This window comes from Cheilinus undulatus, linkage group 1 (genome assembly GCF_018320785.1).
Source record: "Cheilinus undulatus linkage group 1, ASM1832078v1, whole genome shotgun sequence".
Classification (NCBI taxonomy): Eukaryota; Metazoa; Chordata; class Actinopteri; order Labriformes; family Labridae; genus Cheilinus; species Cheilinus undulatus.
The window spans coordinates 40,949,446-40,973,138 of NC_054865.1; the positions used below are offsets into that span (position 1 = coordinate 40,949,446).

Consider the following 23,693-nt stretch of genomic DNA (forward strand, 5'->3'; position numbering starts at 1 on the left):
AAAATCAAATGTGCTTTTATTCTTGAAAAGAGGATTTGGGGTTTGTTCATTAACAGAAAGTGGATATTTAGATCAACAAAGTCAGTGCAAATCAGCATTAAGAATAAGTATTAGGGTTAAATCATTTTTTTTCTAATGTTGAAATTGCTTAATTGATCCTGTGGGAAATTTGCCTTAGACTCGACAGTCTCAGAAATACGTCTGTATATCCACACATCAGTGAACGTCTATTTGTGTCACCATAAAACTTCACACTTGAATATGTTTGAACAACTGCAGCTTCACACATATGTGATACATGGATGGTGTTCTCTAACAGAAAATTTAAAGCTCATAATGGTTAAGGACGTCTTGTGTCGTCCTATAATGAATAAAGGAGACTGTTTACAAGGAGGAGGGCATGAGATGTGTCTGAGGCCTAGTCCACACATGGGTGTGTCTTTTTATAAAACAGATGTTTTCCTCCACTGTTTGCAAGAATAATCCTGTTCACACAAGCTACGTTCTCAAAAACGTCTTTATCCACATGAAAACATGTTTACAGTAGTCCGTTTTTCACTGTGGGAGGAAAGCAGCTCACAGAGATACAGCAGCGATGCCCTTGACGTGAAAATGTTCTCACTGTTCCTCTTCAATGACCATTTCATTCTCGAAGTATCCCACCAGCGCAAACTGGTTCAGAAGCACCGATGTAAGCAGCAGGTTTGTGTCTTCACAGTAAAACTAAACAACTGGAAATATTTGTTGAAACTGATTACAATGAAGTTTTTAAGTAGTGAAAATAAAGGTTTCAGTATGACTCAAGTCAAAATGAAAAATTCAAAATAAAACCCCTCATGAGTTGATAGAACCCAAAACATTTAAGGTATCTGGCTACATACAAATTTTAAGTAACTGAAAAAGCAGTAATTGTATTCATACATAAAAACAAGTCACCACGTCACAAATTTAGTTCAAACAAATGAAAGAAAAGTTGGAGACATACAAAGATGCTGAGGAACAATTATTAGTTGAAATTTTCTATAGAAATGGATATTGATCCGATTTATGTTTTCATCATAAGTGTTTTTTAATTCTTTTTTGTACATTGTCAATGGTATTACATGATTTATCAAGTGAACATATTCATACAATAAGATAATATCTGATGTTTTATACAACTGATGATAAAGATTTTAAACTTGTCTAGCTGAAGAGAACTAATACCTAAAACAAACGGCTAAATCTGAAGTTTGAATTGAAAATTTACAAATGAACAGATTTGAGCAGAAGCTGAGGTATAAGAGAAATGGACAGCTTCAAGCATCAGATTTAAAAGAAACCATAGTTTGAATTACAGTGGAGCTTAAGGAAGCTCGGCTCCCCTGAAAGCCTCAAATGAGACGTTTACACTGCAGTCAACTTCCAAAAGATCAGATACCTATCTGATTCAGAACAGCATCCAAAGTGGCCTGAATCTGATTCGGAAAGGTCAGATTCAATGAGACTTGCGCTGTTCACACTGTCAGAAAAAAATCAGATACCAGTCACGTGTGGGCATAAAAAATCAGATTCAAGTCACTTTTAACTGCAGTTAGCCATAGAGACAGATAACAGGTACGCTCACATTCACACCTACGGCCAATTTAGACTCACCAATTAACCTGAGCATGTTTTTAGTGGTGGGAGGAAGCCGTACCTGGAGAGAACCCACGCATGCACAGGGAGAACATGCAAACTCCACACAGAAAGGCCCTGACTGGGAATGGACCCAGGACCTTCTTGCTGTGAGGCAACAGTGCTAACCCCTGCACCGCCGTGCAGCTCACATTAAGTTTCCTGAAATATAAAACCAATAGTATAAATACCTCAGTGTTCTTTGTTTACATGTTCATGTTATAATAAATCAAAGTTTTAGACCATCTATCCCTACAAAACAAAATTCTGCTACACCTTTTCCTGTTGTGGTCATTCATGTGTGGCAGCGCTGCACTAAAATTAGGTCCAGAGTTACATACTGTAGATGCATGAGTTTATCAGCCAGTTGGCAATTTTTTCTCAAGGATATTGTGGGTATAACATGTTTCCTGTGATTTTCTACTTTAATTTAAATGTATTTTTGGCTCTGATTTTCTCTGATTAAATTTTTTGCACAATATTTAAGTTGTTGTTACTGTGCCTGAACGGCAGATTGGCATTACTTCCCTGCTGTAGAAGTGGCAGTATGACTGTTAACTCTGATGCTGACCACGCTGCACTAATGTATGTATGTGCGATGTGTGTGACTTGGAACACCATGGTGCACATCAGAAAATGGGGCTGTCTCAAAAGCCACTGCATAATTCGAACACTGAACGTAGCTTATCTAACAAACTGTTGTTGAAGTTTCAGTATGTTATTAAGTTAAGTAGTACCCACTGACCTCTAATAATCGACCATGTCTGTGACTGGTCAGTAGAAAAACTATCATATTTTAGCAAACACAGAGGTTCTTTGATTTGATATCCCAACAATTTGTGGTAATTTTTCAGGTCTCCATGGCTTTTTCTGCCTCCTTTATTCCAGTTAAGAATAAAGGAGGACACATGGACATCATGAACAGAGACAACGTTTTGGGAGTGAATTTAGTTGGCTCGGCTTGTTTCATGGCATGGGGATGCATTCACAGGAAGGTTAAACTAAAATTCATCAAAAGAAGCAGATGTCCAAGTGTGATCAGATGGACAGCATGCTTTGCAGCAGTAGTAAGGAACATTTTTCTTTGAACAGGCTCAAACACAGGGTGTGCAACATTATAATTTTTGTAGAATTTAAAAAGCAGAGTACAGTGTTTTATTTGATAGTAACCATTTAGTCAGCCACTTTTCAAACAGTATTATCAAATACTGAAGGGGGGGGGGGGTCAAAAAACAAGCTACAGTATTGCAAGGTGGCAAACAAAAAATGTTTTTATTCATCAATGCTATAGTAAAATGTAGCATTTTTTATAAATAGAACCCCCTTTTCTTAAAATAAAAATACCTTTTAATTGTTGATGTTGACACTGAGATGGGCACGCTGGATTAAACAGTCAGGAAAGTAATGTCAGACTGAATAGTAAGGACATAATGTACACAAATTTTAGGATGCCAGCAAAAAGCAGAGAGAAGTTTAAAAACTTAAATGAAAACAATTACATAAATGTGGGGGGAAAACACTGAAATAGGTTTAAAGTGGCAAACATGGTCAGAAAACAGCAAATATGGTTAAAAAGTGGTGAAAATGGACAGAAAGAAGCAAAAACAGATGAAAAATTGATATGACATGGAAAAATGACCAAAAGTGGCAAAATAGTGGTATAAATGGTTGAATAGCAGCAAATAGTGGCAAAATGGCATGAAGTGCCAAAACAAAATGAAAAATGGGCAAAAAAGTGGTAGATATCAATGGAAAGTGGCAAAAAAGGGTGAAAAACTTTTAAAAAATGAGAAAGTCCCAAAAAGAAGGTGGCAAAACTAATGGCAAAATGTGCAAAATTGGTATAAAAGGTACAAAAAGAAGTCTCAAAAACAGACAAGAAGTGGCAAAAATGGGCAGAAAGTAGCAAAAATTGTCCTCTGTGTCATCAGAAATTAAAAACATAGGGTCATTTCCTGACTTGAGGAAAAACTTGAATGCTTGTTTCCTATCTCCTCTGCCCATGAACGTTCAGTCGGTACTATCGGTTATGTAGGAGCTCGTGTAAACAGAGCAGCAGTGATCTCTGGGATACCAAAGGGACAAGGGGAGACAGTGAAGGTTCAGCTGCGTCTCCTCCTGCGGCTGCAGCAGCACGGACGCATGAAAGCAGCAACTGTTCAACTAGAAGTCAGACTCACTGCCCTGAGCGGTCACGCAAAAACTTATAGTTAGTTTTTGTCCTCATGGTTCACCCTCAGTACAGAGTTTCTGTGTTTATATGGATGCATTTATTTGTGAACAAATGTTTGTTTACTGCTGCATTAATACTGAACTCTTGACACTGTTTATGCTTTGTGTATCTGATGATATACCGACTGTACACTCCTTTATTCCTACATAAGAAAAAGAATCATACATGGATTTATTAACTTATGAGTGTATTTATTAGTTATCCCTCCTCCTTGCCTCCAGCTCAGCTGAAATATTCATGTTAGCGGTAACTCTGTTATCAGAGCGGACCGCATCAATTTCACATGACTGTGTTTAAATTTTAAAGGTTAAGTAGAATAAGCTGGCACGGTCTGATCTGATCCATATTTTGTCGTTGGAGCCAGAGCGCTTTGGGCCATCATGAATCAGAGTCACACCAGTGTGTGTTAAAGCTAACCAGCTTTGGTGTGTCCATGACAGGATTACCACATCAAATGTGTGGACAGTCTCCTGCAGAGGCATCCTGTTGGTGCAGGCCCTTTCATGTCCTGTTAAGACCCGAGGCCGCGCTGCATGCGCTCCCCCCAAATCCCCAGTGGAACTAGGACATGATGAGGGTGCCGAGTCTGTGTACATGTCCTTTTTTTGAAACTGGTGGCATGTGCTAAAGATTCTCCCTCGTTTGATGGCTATTACTGCTATCCACATTCCCCTTAAATTAGTAAGAGCCTCTACTTTAACTGAGCTGTCAGCAAACAGCTTTACTGTAATTGACAAAGTACTCATCAGCTTGTTTTTTTTTAAGGTTCTCAGAGTCCCAGTCTTGCCAAGGTTTCTCAAGATCTAAAGTGAGCAGTAGCAGTGTTTTAACAACCATGGAAGGAGATAAACATTGTGACTGTGGAGGAATGTGGAACTTTGTCCCCATGTCTGTCTGAATGATGGCATGACTTGTTTAGTAGTGTTATTAATGCTGACTCATATATAGCATAATCAAGTAAACCAGCTCAAAGTCGTCAGTCCCCTTTTTTTAGCTAAAGTAAATCACAAAAGAAAGTTTCACATCATCTAAAGACATACGGTGCCTATGAAAAGTATTTGCCCCTTGGATGTTTTACCCCTTTATTACTCGAATAAATCATCAACAATGGTCAATAACATTTGGCTTTTTTGGATGAAAAAAAACATTAAAAAAAAACCTCTTTTGTCCCAAAGTGAAAACAGATATATACAAAGTGCTGTCGATCAAACAAACATATGTAATGTGAAAGAGTGATTGCAAAAATATTCACCCCCTTTATGGATCCAGTCACTGGTTAATCAGTAATTCTGGCTACCATTACACCATGAAGACAAAAGAACACCCCATGGGAGACTCCATGGTAAAGTGGGAGGGAGTTCTTTAGTCTGATGAGACCAGAATGGCACTTTTTGGCCATCAGGCAAGACACTATGCTCGGTAGTCACCAAACACTGCGCATCACCACAAACACACCATCTCCACTTAGAAGCATGGTGATGGCAGCATCATGCTGTGGGGATGCTTCTCAGCAGCTGGCCTTAGACGGCTTGTAAAGGTAGAGGGCAAAATGAATGCGACAAAATATAGGAAAATCCCAGAGGACCATCTTTTTCAGCCTGCAAGAGATCTACAGCTTGAGAGAAGATTTATTTTTCAGCAAGACAATGACCCAAAGCATACAGCGAAAGCTACACAGAAATGGACTGGACTTAAAAAGGGCTGTTCACACCCACTCCTCTTGCAACCTGACAGGGTATGAGCAGTTTTGCAGTGAAGAATGGAGGAAAAATGCAGTGTCCAGATGTGCATGTCTGACCTATCCACATAGACCCAGTGCTGTGATTGCAGCCAAAGGTGCATCTGCTAAATACTGAATTGAAGGGGGTGAATATTTATGCAGTCACTTACTTTACATTACATATTTTGATTAATTGACATTACTGTGTAGAAATTTGTTCACTTTGACAATAAAGAGACTTTTTTTTTTTTATTACCCATTTTGATATTGAACATGATTGATTTAAGAACATGATTTCAATAAAAGGGTGAAACATCCAACAGGATGAATACTTTTTATAGGCACTGGCAGGATAAAAAAAAACTCAGGAGGAGAAATTTCCAAATAGAAGACAGCATGTTGAGTTGGAGCTTTAGGTGTTAAACTAGCAGTTGCACAACCTGAAAGAAAACTGCTACACTTAGAAGAAATACACAATTCTGCAATGGGATTATAACTCTACAATGGGATTATAACTGATCCAATTCTAATGGAGGAAATCCAGCATTAGAAGTCTAATAAAATAAATGAGTACAAAGAGTGAACTCTAATAAAATATGTAAATCCAACGAAAGACTTTGAAAATAAATTAGTGGCATTATTATTCAGAGGTGATGATGCTGTGTAGGTGGGACAGGTATTAGGGGAAGTGGTGAGTGGGCCTTTATGAATGTGCAAATGTTTTAATTAGATCACCAAAAGGTTGAACTCTCTTTTGCTACATAAATATTTGAACCTCAGTGAGGAATAATTTTGAGAACAACAGCTGGCAGATGTGTAACACTATTAAATATTTAGCATACTAAGAAGTGGTTATATAACTCACTGAACTTCAGCGGCCTCCAGAAGCAGAGTTAATTTGTACTTCATGTGGTGCTAAGCTTTTCAGAGAGGATACGAAGTATGTCACAGTCTGCTTTTCCCACTTTGTATCAGGCACAGTGCCAGACTTACAACTTGGATAAGCATGTGATTTTGGCAGTCAGTAATATCAAAAGGTTAAACTGTTTCCTTTTCTTATAGCATGACATGCTCCAAACTTCTGTTTTAATGAAATGCTGGAGATGTTTCTCTGAAACACTTAGCTCACAAGAGAAACAGCCTCTTGCTTATGTGCAGACTACTCACGAGTTATATATTAATTAATTAACTGCTGCACTTAAAGCATACACTTCCTATCGCCCAACACAAAAAAATCCTGTTCATTTTCTGCGGTGCTAAAGACTCGCACAGTAATTTTTAGAGACTTTCTTTAATTCCCATCCCACAAATTGTTCACCACTTCTCCGATAAAATAAAATGAAAACATTTACTGACTGTTAATGTACCTGGGAGTGATGCCCAAAAAGCATGTGTACAGTGCAGGCGACAATGCCTGCACTGTACACATTGTACATCTACCAGAGACGGCACCATACCATGGACAACCTGTGCACCATTCCAAGTGCCATCCCATCCACCAATCCACAGACCACCGCTGTCACCATTCCATGGACCACTACTTCCAAAATTTCACAAACCTCCTAGTCCACCAGTCCACTGATTCCCACATCCACCATATAATGGACCCCGCCACCCTCAACCACTCAGCTGCAGGATTGGACCACAAGCTTGAGTCCCAACTGAAACCAGGCCCTGAAAAAGCAGCTGCAAGTTGCATGAGACCTTACTGCATGCCAGAACATTGATTTACAGGCTGAAAAGTTGTTGGATGAGTTAGACAAAAACAGAGTAAAACCACTGGGTGAAGGAAGGTTAAAAAAAAAAAAAAAAAAGTTCTGTACTCCATACTGCCTCTGCTGATATAAGCAGCAGAGGAGGCAGCAGCAGGACTCTGATAGAGCCCCCTGACTCAGCTCCCTCCCACCTCCCAACTCACAAAGATTGCAACAGGCCAGGCAGCTCAGTGGCTCATGTGGAGTCCTGGAAAAATAAAAAGCAGTTGCTTTCTGTGTTAGGATGTCACATGTTCCCATGTGTCTGCATGGGGTTCTTTCTGGAGTCCTCCAGTTTCACCCCACACACTACAAGCTGGAGAGATATTGGATTAAAAATTGTAATAGATTTTCTGGGGTTGTTTTTATTGCAAACAAAACACAAGAGACTGTGGCCGAAGCCTAGATTTGGAAATGTTGTTGCTCGCTGGGTTATAATACCAGGCTTGGAGAAGCTAATCTGATAGCTCCTGCTCTCTTTGTTGTGTCTGATAGCAGAGCCATCAGTCCCACATCCTTAACTGACCGCCAACCACAGCAAACACTGTCTGAACAGACAGACCGCTTTATTGACAGCTGATCTGATTGATAGAGTTGCACTCCTTCCCAGATACATACATACTGACCAAAGTTTGACACCAACCACAAGAAAAGAAGAAGACACGCTTTATTCATTCAGTTATCATGCTTTTATTGAACATGCTACATACAGATAGACAATCAATGCACAAATGCACAAACATTTACAGCTTGGGTTCCATATTTACAGATCTATGCTTCTATCTGTGTACAACTTTGTGGCTCTTTTAAAACATTTCAAAACAGTTTGGCACTAATAAGATCTTAATTGTTTTGATTCCTTTGAGGGTCCATGAACACAATAATTGTTTATTAGAAATCAGTACCAGTTTTTCCTTGTTTTCCAGGTTTCATTCTTTCAACAATTTGCATTAATGGAGTGATGTAAGACATTTAAACATCTTGAGACTATTCCGCTACTTTGATGCTGCCCCGACTAAAGAAAGAACAGTCCGTCCTCTGCTCCGTTGTGCTCTTGTTGCTGTCTGTCTTTGTGATCAAGTGAGCTAACATCCTGGTTATTCTTGTATTTTCTTATAACTCACTCATCATTCAGCAACATTTCCTCAGAAAACTCGATTAAGTTCTTTCAGATGTTTTTTCTTCGTTTTGTTTGCTACTCTGGGTTGAACTGTTGTTGAACCGCGTTGCTCAACACTGCCCCATGATTGGCGGTGGTATTGCAATCTTTGATCTGTATCCATAAGCTTCAATATAATGGTCCGTCTGTATCTGTATGCGGTTCAAATGTAGGGCATAAATGAGTCTTAAACCTGCCCGAGGGCCCCATGATGTGGGAACGAGGATTGAAACATCCTGCTTATGCTCTTGATGTCCTTGCATGTTACCAGGAGTGTGGGGAAAAAAAACAACTAAGTCCCTTAACTTTAGGGTACAGTTAGGGGTGGATGTGGCGAGTGCGCCTGGCCTAGAGCAGTGGTTCTCAGGATGGGGTCAGGATCCCCAGGGTGGGGGCGGGGGATTGCAAGACACCGAGAGGGGGTCGCCAGATGTCTTCCTAAAAACATAGAATATTTTTAAATGGTTTAAAATTGTGTATTTTACCCATTTTTTAAAATAAAAATCTATGCATAATATTTATTTAATGTAAGATAAAAACATAATTTGGTGAGATTTATGCTGAAATCAAAGTAAAAAATTCTTTAAGTGCAAGTCTGCACATGACTTTTTTTGAATGTGCACAGTTCAACTATGCTCCAACCACCTTCAGCTGCAGTGGGGCTCCCCCGGTCTCTGGCACCTTTATTTTAGAGGTTGCAGGCTGAAAAGTTTGAGAACCCCTGGCCTAGGGTACTGTCTGGGAAGGCAGGAGGGCCAAAAACGTGCCGGCAGTTTCCGGGTTTATTACCAGGGGTGAAATGGCCTGGCCAGAAAGATGTTATCAAGCTTGAACTTGGCTGCCAAATGACACACGTGCTTGTCAAAATGTATTGAGCGTGACTCTGGCCACCCCCCCATCCCTCCAACCCCGGGTGGATTCATCAAGGGGTCCCATGATGAATCCTTAGCACCCTGCATGCCTTAAACGTATGCACATAACTACATTCCATCTGTGAAACAGCCAATCTGCTGTGTCAGTTGCCAACACAGACAGGTTATAAACTATTTCCTGAAACTATCAGAATCTGCAACATTTTTGCTGCCTGTGACCTCCAATTTTAAACACAGATACGTAGTGTCTTCTGTATTAATAGGCTGAGTGAAACACATTCAGTCACCAGTGAAAAATGTATGAAATATGATTCAGTAACTGGGTGTACTGTTATACGCAGCACCTCTGACAAAGTGTTAAAATGAAGTGAACAAATGTTGTCATGTGTGTTGTAATGTACCTGGGAGAAGGAGGAGCAGGTGTTAAACACATGTCTATTCAGAGATCTAAGATAACACTGCAGCAAAGGCTGGTATTACATTCAGCTGTAGCCTCAGCCTTCCTCTACCTTGTAACAAATCAATGTGGTGATATTGATACTAATATCTATAATATTCAAAGTATGTTCGTATTCTACACCAGTTTTTTAATAAATGAATAATTTTCACCAGTTCATCCATAAACTGTGTAGTTAAGGCTACACATTTGAGCTTTGAGGCTCATTTTGACCTCAGAAACAGTAGTTTAATAAAACAGCCATACTTAATGAATGTTTCCCATGAATGAGAGGCTTCAACCAGTGTCAGTCAGATCTTTTTAATAAGTGTTTGGGTTTGGAATCAGATGACGAGAATATATTCTTAAACATTTGATTCATATTTGTCTGTTCTTTTCCATTTCTTCTCAGAAAGATAAATCCTGAGTGAGCTCTTATTACAGTTGTTTGAACTATGTGGGTCAAAGCTCAAGGCGGAGCAGACAGACTTTACACAGAGAAACAAATATCCATATCACAAGGATTTGTCTTTGAATTCATCCTAAATTGTTTTCTCAGGCAAAGGAGCTCTTACATGACTAAGATTCAGCATAGAGGCGTTTGGCTTTGCATTAAATCAGCTGCTGTTTTTGAAAAATATGGGCAGAAATTGTATGAGACACGTTTTAGAGTCGATGCTTTCAGAGCCTTGAAAAATGCAGCAGTAGAAATTGGTTGGGGTCCAAAACAATTTACAGAAAGAATTGCGATACAGTTGAAAGCAATAGAATTTCACAGAGAAGGTCGTGACCCATCAACAACACTTTTCTAGACAAAATATATTTAAACACAGGGTTCTTTTTTTGCCTCATTTTGTTCCATGAATGAAGGAAAGATCATCTGGATTTTATGCCGGCTTCTTGCTTTGAGTTTTAAAGCAGAAAATTTATGCTTGGGCTGTTTTTGTAGAGCGGAGCAAACATAAAAAGACTTTTTTTACGATTCTAAGAAATTACTCATTAAACTAAGAATCAGTACCGTAAAAGCATTTTTAATTTTTGTATCTCTAAACAGCATAATCCTTCATTATAAGCTGTATAACCTTTTAGTATTCCTTGTTTAAACTGTAGACTTTATAAAACATGGATGCATTCTCCGTGACTTTATCAGGGATTTCTAAGACACATAGTTCTCAAGCAGATGATGGCAGTCACCATTATTAGAAATGATTTATTCAAGCCTGAAACTTGGAGGACTTTCTGGGCTCTTTAAAGATTAAATCCACACCAGTAGCCTAATTCTGATCAATTTTCGATTTTTTCTGCCACAAGCAGCTGATGCCATACACCATATTGTTTTGTCACGGGAGCTGTGACTACCAATGCAAGGCTCTTCCATCCACCTAGTGGAGACATCTTTAATAGCTTATGATGGAGAGAAAGAGAGACAGAGAGCCTGTGATGTTGCCCTCTGTGTCTATGTATACAGGAACTTCTTTGCCAAATGGCTCAAAAAGAGCCACTTTTAAAAAAGCACAATGATTAATTAATTTAATAATTTTGCACTACACGGTCTTTTTTTTTACAAGCTGTTTAAGCCAATGAGTAAATATAGTAACTTTAGTAAAATATTTTTTTTTAATATACTGTATGTAGGTGTTGGCCTTATTTTTCAGCAGTGCAGGTCACAAAATCATGAGTTTTAAAGGTCAAAATATGAGATAAAATTCAAAATCATGAACCTAAATAGGTCAAAATATGGGATGAAATTAAAAATTGTGATTCTAAAAGGTCAAAAGATGAGATAATATTCAAAATCATGAGTCTAAATAGGTCAAAATATGAGATAAAATTTAAATGTGATTCTAAAAGGTCAAAATACGAGATGAAATTCAGAATCATGAGTTTTAAATTTCAAAAGATCAAAAGATGAGATAATATTCAAAATCATGACTATAAAAAGGGCAAAATATGAGAAAATTCAAAATCATGAGTCTAAAAAGGTTAAGATATGAGATAACATTTAAAATTGTGCTTTTAAAAGGTCAAAATATGAGAAAAAATTCAGAATCATGAGTTTTAAATGTCAAAAAATGAGATATTTAAAATCATGAGTCTCAAAAGGTCAAAATACAAGATAAAATTCAGTATCATGAGTCTGTAAAGGTCAAAACGTGAGATAAAATTCAGAACCAAGAGTTTTAAATATCAAAATATGAGATAACATTTAAAATTGTGATTCTAAAAGGTCAAAATATAAAATAAAAAGTCAAAATTATGAATAGTAAAGGTCAAACTATGAAATTAATAGTCAAATAAATCAAATTTCATTGGTTTAAGTCATGATTTTGAGATAAGAAATTGAAAATATGAAATGAAAATACAAATCAATTTCTTTCCCACATTTCGACTTTTTGTCTAGTTGTTTTACTCTTTTCTTTTTCACATTTTTACAACTTAAATATATTTTAAATCATCAAGGTTAAGTTTACATTTAATACTGGAGGAAATCCTCACTGGGCCAGTTATAACTAGAACATGAATACAGTCTTTAGGGTCAGGTGTAACTGTACCACAGGCCAGATTTGGCCCCTGGGCCTTGAGTTTGACATCCCTGTTTCATATTCTCATAAAAGTAAAACCTCTTTCTTCAAATGCATTAGGGTTTGTGTTTTCTGCCTTCATGACTGTTACCAACAGTGTTGAAGTGACAAAATCCACACAATGTGCTTCTGTACATGACGAGTCCCCACCCCCACCCCCACCCCCCTCCTGTTAACTGGTCACTCGTTCAAACTTCTTGCTGAGTCCAGATGGAATCAGTCGGGGGTGACTGCTTTTGCCAAATATCAAGTTCGAAACTCCAAGTCTGTCTTGTGTGAATCACAGATAAACACAATATGGATGGAAGTGCACCAGAAGCACATTGGGGGGCTCCTACAGGCAGTTGAACTGTACTTCTCTCCTGATGGAATAAGAAGACGTTGTGCAGCTGTGTTTCAGATGTGTCACAGCAGTACATGGGGCCTGTTGTATTTTTGTTTGTTTTGCCTTTTTTGTTTCCTGTAGCACGAGTCACTGAGCTTTTGCCTTTTTATGACAAAAAGTTTATATAAATGATTAAAACAGTCTTTTCTGTAGCTGTTTAACCAAAAGTGCTAAACAGAGCTTATTGGATTGGTGGATTCTCCTCTGTGCCTTTGAAATACAAAATTATCTTCCTGATGTATTTCTGTTCTCTGTTTTGGCCCATGGCAGGTGATAGACATCAAAGAGAAGCTGAAGGAGTCCAAGCGGTTCTGGACCAACCTGCCAGACGACATCTGCGCCAAAGGCAAGCTGACTGAGGATGATGAGGAGCACTGCTGGAACAGCCACACGAAGGGCAGGTGAGGACTTCTCTTTATAACCACGGCAGAGTCACCATGCGCTCAGGTTATCACATTTTCCCTGCTAGGGATTTAAATAACCACAGTGTGTTCCTGGATTAACTCCCTCACTGTAAGTACAATGCTTCGTGCTTATATGAGGAACTTCCATATAAGCTCTGAGGCTCTAATTCCCGAAGGACTCTGGGGTTTCCAGCCTCTCTTATCACCACTGCAGTGTGTGGAGTATCCCTGAGCCGTGAAGTAGATTGGACACCGAGTTGTTTTCTCTGACAGGGAACTAGAGACGCTGGCAGTGACAATACCTCCTCGCTCTCCATTATTAAAGAATCACCAGATGGTGCAATAAAAGACGTGATAATTCGATTGTTTGCGCCAGCACCTTTTTTTAACTATGCTCTAAATCTGGAAGATGCCCACTGACAACAGAATGTCTGCAAAAGCCAGGAAATATTTGGGGAGTATTATGAAATCCTTGGATTCCCCTGTTACTAAACACAAATTATGCAAGATCTTAATCATATAATCTTCTTTTATTATTATTTTAGATTTTAAAATGCAACGGTGACACCAAAACACATGCACAATACTGAAATTCCTTTAGCAGTAATTAGTACACTCCTTTCTTAATGACCTTTCTTTCAATTTTTGGAAATTTGTTTGACTAAGTAACCTTTATTTACATATTACATATTATTCCAATGTTCTTGAGAAAGAAGTAATTTTATACTGGGAATATAAATGGCTGTTTGTAACAAATGACCCTGTAATTCTAATCCCTGTTAGTCTTTATTGTGCTCTCTCAGTTACCAGATATCACAAGATATTTGTTTTTTACAACACCTCAGGCTGCCCTTAGAGAGAGGAAAGGGGCAAAGCTTTCTGGGGCCCAGCTGCAAAAAGTGCCCCATGAAGGCCAGCTATAACCTCGTCAATGCTAAATATAAGCAGTGCAAACAAAAGAGTATTAGGGATGCATGATATTGTGCATAAAATGACCTGATTCACACGACCATAACTGCTAGACTAGCTAAATGAGGATAAAAGCACAGTAAAAGCACCAGAAGGTGACGTGTGTGTGATTTCCAAGGTAAAAGTGTTTTTTAAAGATATTTTTCATAGTACGTATCACTCCGCCACATCTAGGTATTCTGAAAACTTTAATTTAACATTTACAGCTGAAAATGTTTTTCTTTATCATCAATCTCTCTCATCAGACTCAAATTCCAGTGGTTTCATTAAAAAATACTTTCCTTTATCATACATATTTATCATACCGATGCAGTTTCACTCTTGAGGTCAAGATGTTCTACTTGATATCATTGCTGCTTATGTTTGGTGCTCAGCCTGCAGCCTTCTTAAAACCAAATCACAGCAGCGATGACAGCAGCCTCATTCCCTCCAGGCCTGTCTACAGAATAGGCCGGACCCCCGACCACCTAGAGAATGGTCCCTACCACGTTGTGATTTATTGATGATGTCATTGTATGTGTGTTTGATCAGTAGCTCTGGTAATAGTATGTGCTTTGGCTAACATAGTACTTTCAAACAGACACGGTTCTGTCTCTGGCCCCGTTCTGAAGTCTCAGAACCTTGGTTGCTTCTGGTGAACCGGCCCCAATCACACCAGTTTAAGTGGGATTCTGTCAATGCTCAGATCGCAACCAAACATTTAGTCTCCTCAGCAGACCACTTTTTCTTCATTTTCTGCTCGTCCTCACAACATAGAATACGACACGCCCACTGATGATGTCACGGTTCATGAGGAAGATCCAAGTATTTTTTGGTTCCAGCTGAGAACATATTTTCAGGTTCTGAACCAATTTTTGTTCAGTTTGAACGCGCTGGCTGGTTGAAAATTAGGTTGAGGAGCTGGATCAGGGCCCTTTTGGTCTGAAAGTCCTAACAGTTACTTCCTTGGAGCTGAAAAGTGTCTCTAGCTATTATTGGATTCTGATGTTGAAATTATTTTATTGGCACCCCTTTTAATCTCTTTCTGCCCAGTTTCATCAATTTTGCACACTTTTTTCCTCTTCTTGCCCATTTTTGCCACATTTTTATCCCTTTTCATCACCCTCCATTTTTGTAACTGAAATACATTTTGCAACTTTTAAACAATTTTTGCTAATTTTAAAACAATTTCACCACTTTTTGCCCATTTTGCCATCGTTGACCCATTTTTGTCACCTTCTGCTCACTTTTTGTCCCTATTAACCAGTTTTTGCAATTTCAGCTCATTTTGCCACTTTTATATTCCTATTTATCCACTTTTTCTGCAAGTTTTGACACTTTTAAAACCCTTTTCACCTCTTTGTGACTATTTTTGCCCATTTTAACTGCATTTCACGGTCTATTACACCCATTTTGTGCCAATCTTAACCAATTTTTGCCATTTGCAGTCCTTTTTCACAGTTTTCCTGCCTATTTTTGCTTTTTTTTTACCCATGTTGCCATTTTCATGTTTTTTGCCTCTGTTAACCCATTTTTACCACTGTTCACACATTTTTGCCACTTTTTTTAGTCATTTTACTCTGTTTTAAGAAAGGGGGCCCAATGCATTTTCCAAAAGGATTCAAATTCCTGATTTGATTAAATTATCTAAGGGTTGGTTTGTTGTGCTAAGCTCTGTGTTCACACTGATGGGATGGCACTCCTTTCAGCTTAATATTTCATGTAGAGGCCTAAACATATTTCCTAAATGGTTTTCTGGGCAAAGCACTCTCCCTTTAAACGTTCACGCTGCCGTCGTTAGAGAGAAAAGGAGATGGCCTTGACCACTTGGGACACTTTGTATGGCGTCAAAATAAAGGGAAGTTGGCACAAAAAAACAGTTGGAGAGTTAATAATAGTCCCTTCAAAAAGAGGAAAAGATTTCCTTTCTCTTGGAAATACTTGCAGATTCTTGTTTGCAAAAGCTTTATTAGCAGATCTCCATCTCACAGGAACTTACCAGAGCAACAGAAAGAGAGGGGTGGGAGAAGTGTGAAAGCAGGAGGGAAGGGGGGACTGAAGGATGAAGGTGTTGCATCCTAGAGAGCCTTTGTTTTGATCTGAAAATCTGCTCTGAAAGTCACGCAGTCTTACTTTTAAGAAAGATGTATACACATGATGACAAGACAACGCTCCACAATGAAACTGCTCTGGAAAATAGGAATTTGATCAGCTCTGTAACTTGACATTTCTTTGGTGTCAGTGGTTATTTATTTTTCAGAAGTTAAGGAAAACATTTATCTAATTGGCAGACAACTTCACTGAGTGAAGAAGATTTGTTCACAGTGTTCCAGCTTATAAGCAGACTCACTTTTATCAAGTGTAATAAAAGCCACTTGACATTTTGATTATTATGTTTTTTTATGAAACAGTATGTTTTTATTTTAGGGGTTTTTTAATGAAATTGCACATTTATGGTCATTATTATGGACTAACCTCCATATTTTAATGGTGCTGCCATGGATAATACATGCACATGTTTTGGTGTGTCATTGTGTCCAGATATTTCCCTGAGGTGGTGAAGGAGGGCCTAACCAACCAGCAGAACAACCCTGAGGTGGATGTGGATATCACCAGGCCTGACACACTAATACGACAACAGATAATGGCTCTGCGTGTCATGACCAACAAGCTAAAGAATGCTTACAATGGAAACGACATCTACTTCCAGGACTCCAGTAAGTTCCCTGATCCTGAAGTTGTTTGAAAGTGCAAGCAGAGACAAGATAATGATAATAATAATAGTTATCTGGAGTAAAATACAGAGAGAGAAGTTTCTTGTATTGATTTCTCTCACTACATGCAGGTTTTGATTCCTTGCACACCTTTCACAAACACTGAAAAAAAATCCAGTCCTGCAGAGATACAAACTGTTATCAGCGAAATAAAATCTTAGGTGTCATTCATGCAGCAGCTCATCATACAAATCCCCAGGATGCAACAGTGTTGTACTGCACACAGAGTGACATTATTAGGAGAATAAATAGCTTTGGGTATAATGACACAGGCTATGATAGACAGCCATGGCATTGTTTTGGAAGATGTACAACTTGAACACTGCCAAAACAGAAAACGCTCTTTCTTCCTGATTCTTTGGATCCCATTCAGCTGAAAACGTGGAGGATTCTCAGGCTGAATAATTACTGACACAAAAATTTGTACCTCAACTCAATTTTTGTAGCTGCCATGTTTGTTTTTCTGGTTTGAATCGTGCCTGCCTCAACATCAGAACCCTAGAGCTAGAGTGACTAATGTTGTTGCATTGGTTAATATCTCACAGAGGCAGAAAAAAGCTACACTGTGTTACAACACTCTGCTTTTCAGGCAGGATATAACACTTGAGGGATACAAGCACTGCTTTTGATTATTGCACATTTCACCTAAATCTTCTTTTGCTGTATTGTATGTGAAGGTCAGTCACACCAGCATCTGTTGCTGGAAAAAAGCTCTTAAAACAATAAATTCAATGAAATCATCCAGGGTGGTTCATGAAGCCTGAGTCAATCCATGCAAGTCATTCACTGTAAGATTTTTGATGAACCAGTAGCACTCTAGCTTTAACTATATGACTTCGGTAATCCTTGAAGAAACAGGAAAAGTGGGACTTATTGACTTTTTTGGATGGCATTCATAAAATGTGGATTTTGAAAAGTATCTTCAATAAGGGAAAAGCAATAGAGTGGAAAGAACACCGAGCCAAACCAGCTGAACTCTGTGTAACCCTGTGAACTTCATCAACACACCCACTTACTTGTTATGAATGCTCTGGACAATTTCCTGCTGTGTTCACACTCCTCAGCTGCTCAATCATATACTTACTCACTGACTTGCGCCCAGGGAGCTGGCAGAGTGTATTAAATGTCTAGTTCGACTGATTCTGACATTTACATTCTCACATATGGCTCCTCTGGGTAATGTCCAGGATAAGATCAGGAGAGGAATATTTGTGAGAGAGGAGCAAAAGATTGGGAAAAAAGATTATTATGCTATCTCTTCTTAAACATCCAGTTATATAAAACCAACCACTGCTAAAAAAGAGCATGAGACATGGTCCGCTTGACTACAATGCAGAAGTCAGTGTTGTTGATAGGTCTGCCCCACTTCTAAATTGAGTTCAATTTTTTGGCAAACAGACAACTTTAATTTTGATGCTTTGATTTTCAGCTGCAGAAGCTAGCTGATACAGCTTAATGTAGGATATTATTACCTTACAGGAACTAGCTAACAAAGATTGGCTTTAGGAAAGAGTTAAAGTATGCGTATGTCCTTTTTTGTTGCAGTTGAAGCAAGTAAATAGTTTTAATTTGTGTGTAGCTTACTCTTTTATTGAGTTGATTAGCCTTTTTGCTGTAGCTACGGGAGCTTGCTGACGAAATAGATGTGTGTTTTTGTTACAGTTTGAGCTAGTTAATAGTTTCAATTGTTTTCAGCTACAAACAAAATTAAGTTATTGATTTATATAAACTATCAACCTTTTATCTCAGTAATTTTATTGCTTCAGGAGCTAGAAAAAATCGTAACATGTTCTTGTTGCTACAGGAGCTAGCTGCCAAACCTATTGCATGATTTTGTTGCTACAGAAGTTAGCTGATGTACTGAAAGTGTGTTTTGTTCCTACAGAAGCTAGCTAGCTTAGTAGCTTAGGGTGCTTTCACATTAGGGGCCCGGTCCCGGATCAGAGTGCACTTAAGCCCAAAGTCCTGTTTGTTTTGGTTAGAGTGAATGCAAACGAACTGCGCCCTGCGCCAGGTCCGGGCCCACTTGGGGATGTGATCTCGGGCGCGATTCAAGAGGACTCTGGCTCGGTTCAGATGAGATGTGAATGCAACTGTGGCCGGATAGGAGACAGAGCGCCGTATCAGCTTTATGACATCATCGTAATAGCTAAACTTCTTTCCACAGCGTGGCAGTTTGTTCACATTTTCCTCGATAAGGGGCAGAAATCATCAGAATCCAGTCAATAAACGGTCTGTTGTGACTCACCTTACAGATGAACACAGGTTGGAGTTAGTGAGAGGAGCAAAGGCAATAAAACTCTCCTGTCACCTCAATAGCAGCTGTATCTGCACAGCGCGAGCCCATTTAATCCTCTGAGCTGCACGTAGATATGCAGATACGAAGAGTGAAGTTGCTGGTATCTTAAAAAGTGATTTTAAATCATCCATGGCTGCAGGTTGGACTTTTTGCTGGGTCAAAACAAAAACAATCTTTGCTCAGGTCATGACCTGAGTGGTTGCCATGGTAGTTTCTTCTCTCCCCTCTTGGAGGGGTTGTAAACCAGCTACATGCATACTGCCACCTGCTGTTTCAGACTGAGTAAATACGCAAGTGGGCCCCAGCACGGTTCGATGTTGCTAGTGTGAAAGCAAGCCAGTGGGGGAAGGGGGAGGGGGAGGAATCGCGCAACGGTGGGGTTCGAAACAACTGGGCCTAATGTGAAAGCGCCTTTAGCTTAGCTGTGTCTTTTTGTTGCTACAAAAGCTAGCTGGCATGCAACGTGTGTTTTTGTTGCTACAAAAACTAGCTGATGTACTAAATGTTTGTTTTTCTTTGCTACAGAAGCTTGCTGGCATACTTAATGTGTGTTTTGCTAGCTGATTTACTAAATGTGTGTTTTAACAGAAGCTAGCTGATGTACTAAATGTGTTTTTGTTGCTACATAAGTTAGCTGATTTACTAAATGTGTTTCATTGCTACAGAAGCTAGCTGATTTTGCCTTTTTGTTTTAACAGGAGCTAGCTGATTAACTAAATATGTGTTTTTGATAGAGTGTCGTGTGTTTTTGCTTTAAGAGCTAGCACAAACTTTAACACATATTTTTGTTGTTACAGAAGCCTGATTATGTAAATTAATGTTTTTGTTGCTAAAGGAGCTAGCTTACGTTGTCTACTCCCTGTTGTAAGTGGAATAGGCTATTTTTTCACGACAGGAGCTAACAAGTAAATGTGTGTTTTTATCCCTGCAGGAGTTTTTTTTTTATCAAACTTTGTTTTTATCTTTTAGTGTTATAGGAGCACTTCTAAGTTTTTTTTTGTTTTTTTGTTTTTTTTTGCTAGAGGAATTGAACACACTTAATTTTTGTCTTGACCTACCCAGCAAATTTTGAATTGTCTTTGTGTGTTAGTGCTTTTCTTTCTGTCTGTCTTTCTGTTTCATCAGCATCTAGCTAACAAACTCCAACTTGTATCTCTGTTTCTCGCTGCAGGTGACGAGGGCAGTAGTTCTGGCAGTGGCAGCGGCTGCACCGATGGCTGCACGACAGAGTTAGTTTTTGTTGGAACAGAAGCTCCAGTGATCGGAGCTGACAGAAGTGATGAACGAGCAGCAGCAGCAGCAGCAGGAAAGTCACTGTCCCGCGGACCCTCCCTACTGCTGGTGATGTTTGCCCTCACACTCTGGGCAATGCAGACTCAATGGAGATAATACACGGGTGTGGCCTGATCACTGACTTTAATACTGTTGCATACAGTATGTTTTTTAACAGCAACTTTTACTGCTGTTCCCTCACTGAACATGTAGAACCTCCTGGAAACCTGTGGAGAACGGCTAACTGTGTGAGATGGTTCGACTGGAAGTAAGTGCAGTGCTGCATCCTGCTCGTCCCCCAAAGAATGCTCGGTGCCATCACTGAACCAGCTTTCATGTCTCTGAATAAAAAAGAAAATGTGGTGTTTTCTCATAAATCTAGAGTGGGATTGGAAAAACATGCTTCTCTTTAAGACAATGAGAACAACCAATCTGATATTTCAGATGAAGGGAATCTAGTTTTCCTTTGTATGATGAAGTTGTGAAAATGATTTTCCCTATGTGTCTTGTCCCCCTCTGACAGAAGGAGAAAGTCTTGCTGTGTGCATGCATGGAAATGATGTTATCTGGAGAAAAAAGTTTTCCTTTTCAGTTATTTTTTCTTTATTTTATGCAGGCAACACAGATTTTGGATTGGTCAGCACAGGATTGTACAGTGGTAGCAGTTCACCTGGTTTCCTGTTTGGTTGTATCAGTGTGGCTTCAGGAGACAGCAGTTCTTATAGCCACTTTATAGTTGCACATTTGATTATCTCTGAAGAAGTGCCAATGTACGGCACTGGGAGAAACTACTTTGCACAGATTATTTTTGTCGGCTTATAAGTTTATAAAGCTACCAGAAAAACATGCAGCCCATAGAGAGAGCAGATCTATATTTTCAGATCATTTAACTGATTGTATTGTACTTATAAACAGTTGCAGTATGTATTTCACTGGGAGATATACTGTAATGTAATCTTGCTGGTTTAGTTAATGGCTACATTTTTCTTAATGCATTATTTGATTTTACAAATTATTTGATCACCTGTAAAATTATAAAACAAGAGCTTCTGCAACAACCCTAAGCCATTATACAGCAAAGCCTGCTAATGATATCAGTTACCTGATTTACCTGCTTCAGTTTGGGTACATAAGATGCATTTTAACCATTCATATATTTCTTTTTATTTCTCAGAGGACTCTGCACATACATGTGATATTACTTTTATGTTTTTATATGTTTCATTTATTTTTTTGACTCCCATGCATTATTTGTGATTTTTTTGTTGTATCCATATTACCGGTTTCGGTCACTGCGTGGAAGGTTACATACTAGTTCTGTGAGCTTGTAAAAAGATCTCTGATCAAACCTGCATATTTGCCAACTCACATGTCATTGTGCAGCCCACACATTTGAACAGACCCATCACCCCTACAGGCTTTGGGTAATATATATTTTCCTACAAAGTCAGCAACCCACAAAAGCTGCATAGTTTCAAGGTTAAAAAAATCTTACTGTATTTGTAGGACTAAGGGGACTTTTCATGACCTTCTTTATTCCATTTTCTAAAGGTTTCAACCTCCAACAGGCTGCAGAGGCTCAAGGAGCAATTGCTTGCACTCCAACAAAACTGGATGGCCCTGACCTCTGGTCACACAGAAAAGGTCTCAGAGATGTTCTCTAGAAGCACATGTGGGGCAAATCTCCAGTAACACACAGAAAGGCAGAATATTCTTCACTGTGCTTGAAGGATCCAATCCACTCAACTCCCAAGGACCTGAAATCCTTTCATATAGCATATAAAGAGTCTTTTGTCTCACCAGGGGATATTCCCTTTCCCCACTGATGTAACAAATGCCGTGAGCATCTCAAAGAGACTGCACTCTGTATGTAGCATACTAAAGCAAGCATGGGAAACAAGAGTTTCCCCTTCTGTCACCAGCCTCAATGTGGAGTGGAAATGGATCAAGCTTCAAAATCCAAAACCTGAACAAAACACCTGATCTTAGGCCAACATGGCAGGCTACAGTGAATTGAAGTTTCGAAGGACCCTTCAAATGAGCAAACAAAAGAGTGCAACTTTAACTGAGGATAAAGCTCACACCAGCACCACGGGTGTCATCAGAGAACTCATCTTGAAAGAAATCTGTCCTCAGTGAGGCCTTATGACTCACAAGGGAGACTCAGAGGTATAACAGGAAGCTCCCACTGCAGAACAAATGGGAACACATTTGGCTTCTGATGCCTCACTCCCTGCTGAAAGCACTTTAGAAGAAAGTGACTGAACAGCAGCCTCCCACCAAAATCATCAGGCAGTAAAATATATGATGCGTAAACCTTAATTATGAGCTGCAAACGCCCTGCAAACAAAACTTTAGAAAACACTGAACTGTTCAACACAAGGTCATCTCAAAAGTCAGATGAAGATTTGATGTCGTTAGAAACGACGAAGCTGCAAACTGAGGCAGGGTGGAACGATGTGTCTGGGAGAGCTGCAGGTGTGAGGCAGGGCCGGTTTTAGTCATTTGGAGGCCTAGGGCAAGGACCAATATGAGGCCCTCCCCCTTTAGCTAAAATCATTAATAATGAGTGGAAAAAATAGAAATGATCTCTTTTAAGCTTACAGAGCCAGGAAACTACAGTACATTTCCAAATGTGAGATATAAATACCCAAATAGCCAACCATAATTCATTAGATCTAAAAAACATCTCATAGCTCAAACTCTGCACAATGTGATATTTTATTAAATCCTTAGACCAAGTGGAACTTACGCAAATAAAAAAATATATGCCCATTATCAGTGACATACCCTTTCTTTAACCTTGCAAAGCAGATGGATTTGCCAGTTTCCGTGTTTCTTACTGGCAAATCCATCTTGCAAAGCTCCCATCTGAACAGTTTGGGCCCCGTTATAAAGTGACAGGAGTCATGAGTCGTGATGTAAGCAAGCAGCAACAAGAGGCTGGTGCAATTATGGTGGAAGACATTAGCGTGGATGCTGCTAAAGCACCAGCTTTATCAGAACTTGATGACATTTCTTCATTAAAAGAAGAACAATGAACAGCAGTGAGTTGTTTTCTTTTCAGAAACGACAAAAGTCGTGTACTGACATGTCTACAGTCGCCATGGTTCATGTTATGCAGTCCTTGTGGAATTTACTCTTTCGGTAGGGGCGCAGCTCGGTAGCGGCTACGTCACGTGTTTTGTTGCTCTGATTG

General features: G+C 39.2%; 1 protein-coding gene across 1 annotated transcript in view; it reads left to right on the forward strand.

Annotated features, from left to right (window-relative positions):
• The window catches only part of gpc6a (glypican 6a), a 274,767-nt gene extending 251,242 nt beyond the window's left edge, over positions 1 to 23,525 (forward strand). Inside the window, exons 7-9 of the mRNA XM_041791791.1 lie at positions 13,068 to 13,198; positions 16,691 to 16,866; positions 20,394 to 23,525. Coding sequence (XP_041647725.1) covers positions 13,068 to 13,198; positions 16,691 to 16,866; positions 20,394 to 20,611 — 525 coding nt within the window. The 3' untranslated portion in view covers positions 20,612 to 23,525. The remainder of the gene's footprint in view (positions 1 to 13,067; positions 13,199 to 16,690; positions 16,867 to 20,393) is intronic.
• Positions 23,526 to 23,693: the final 168 nt, after the last annotated feature.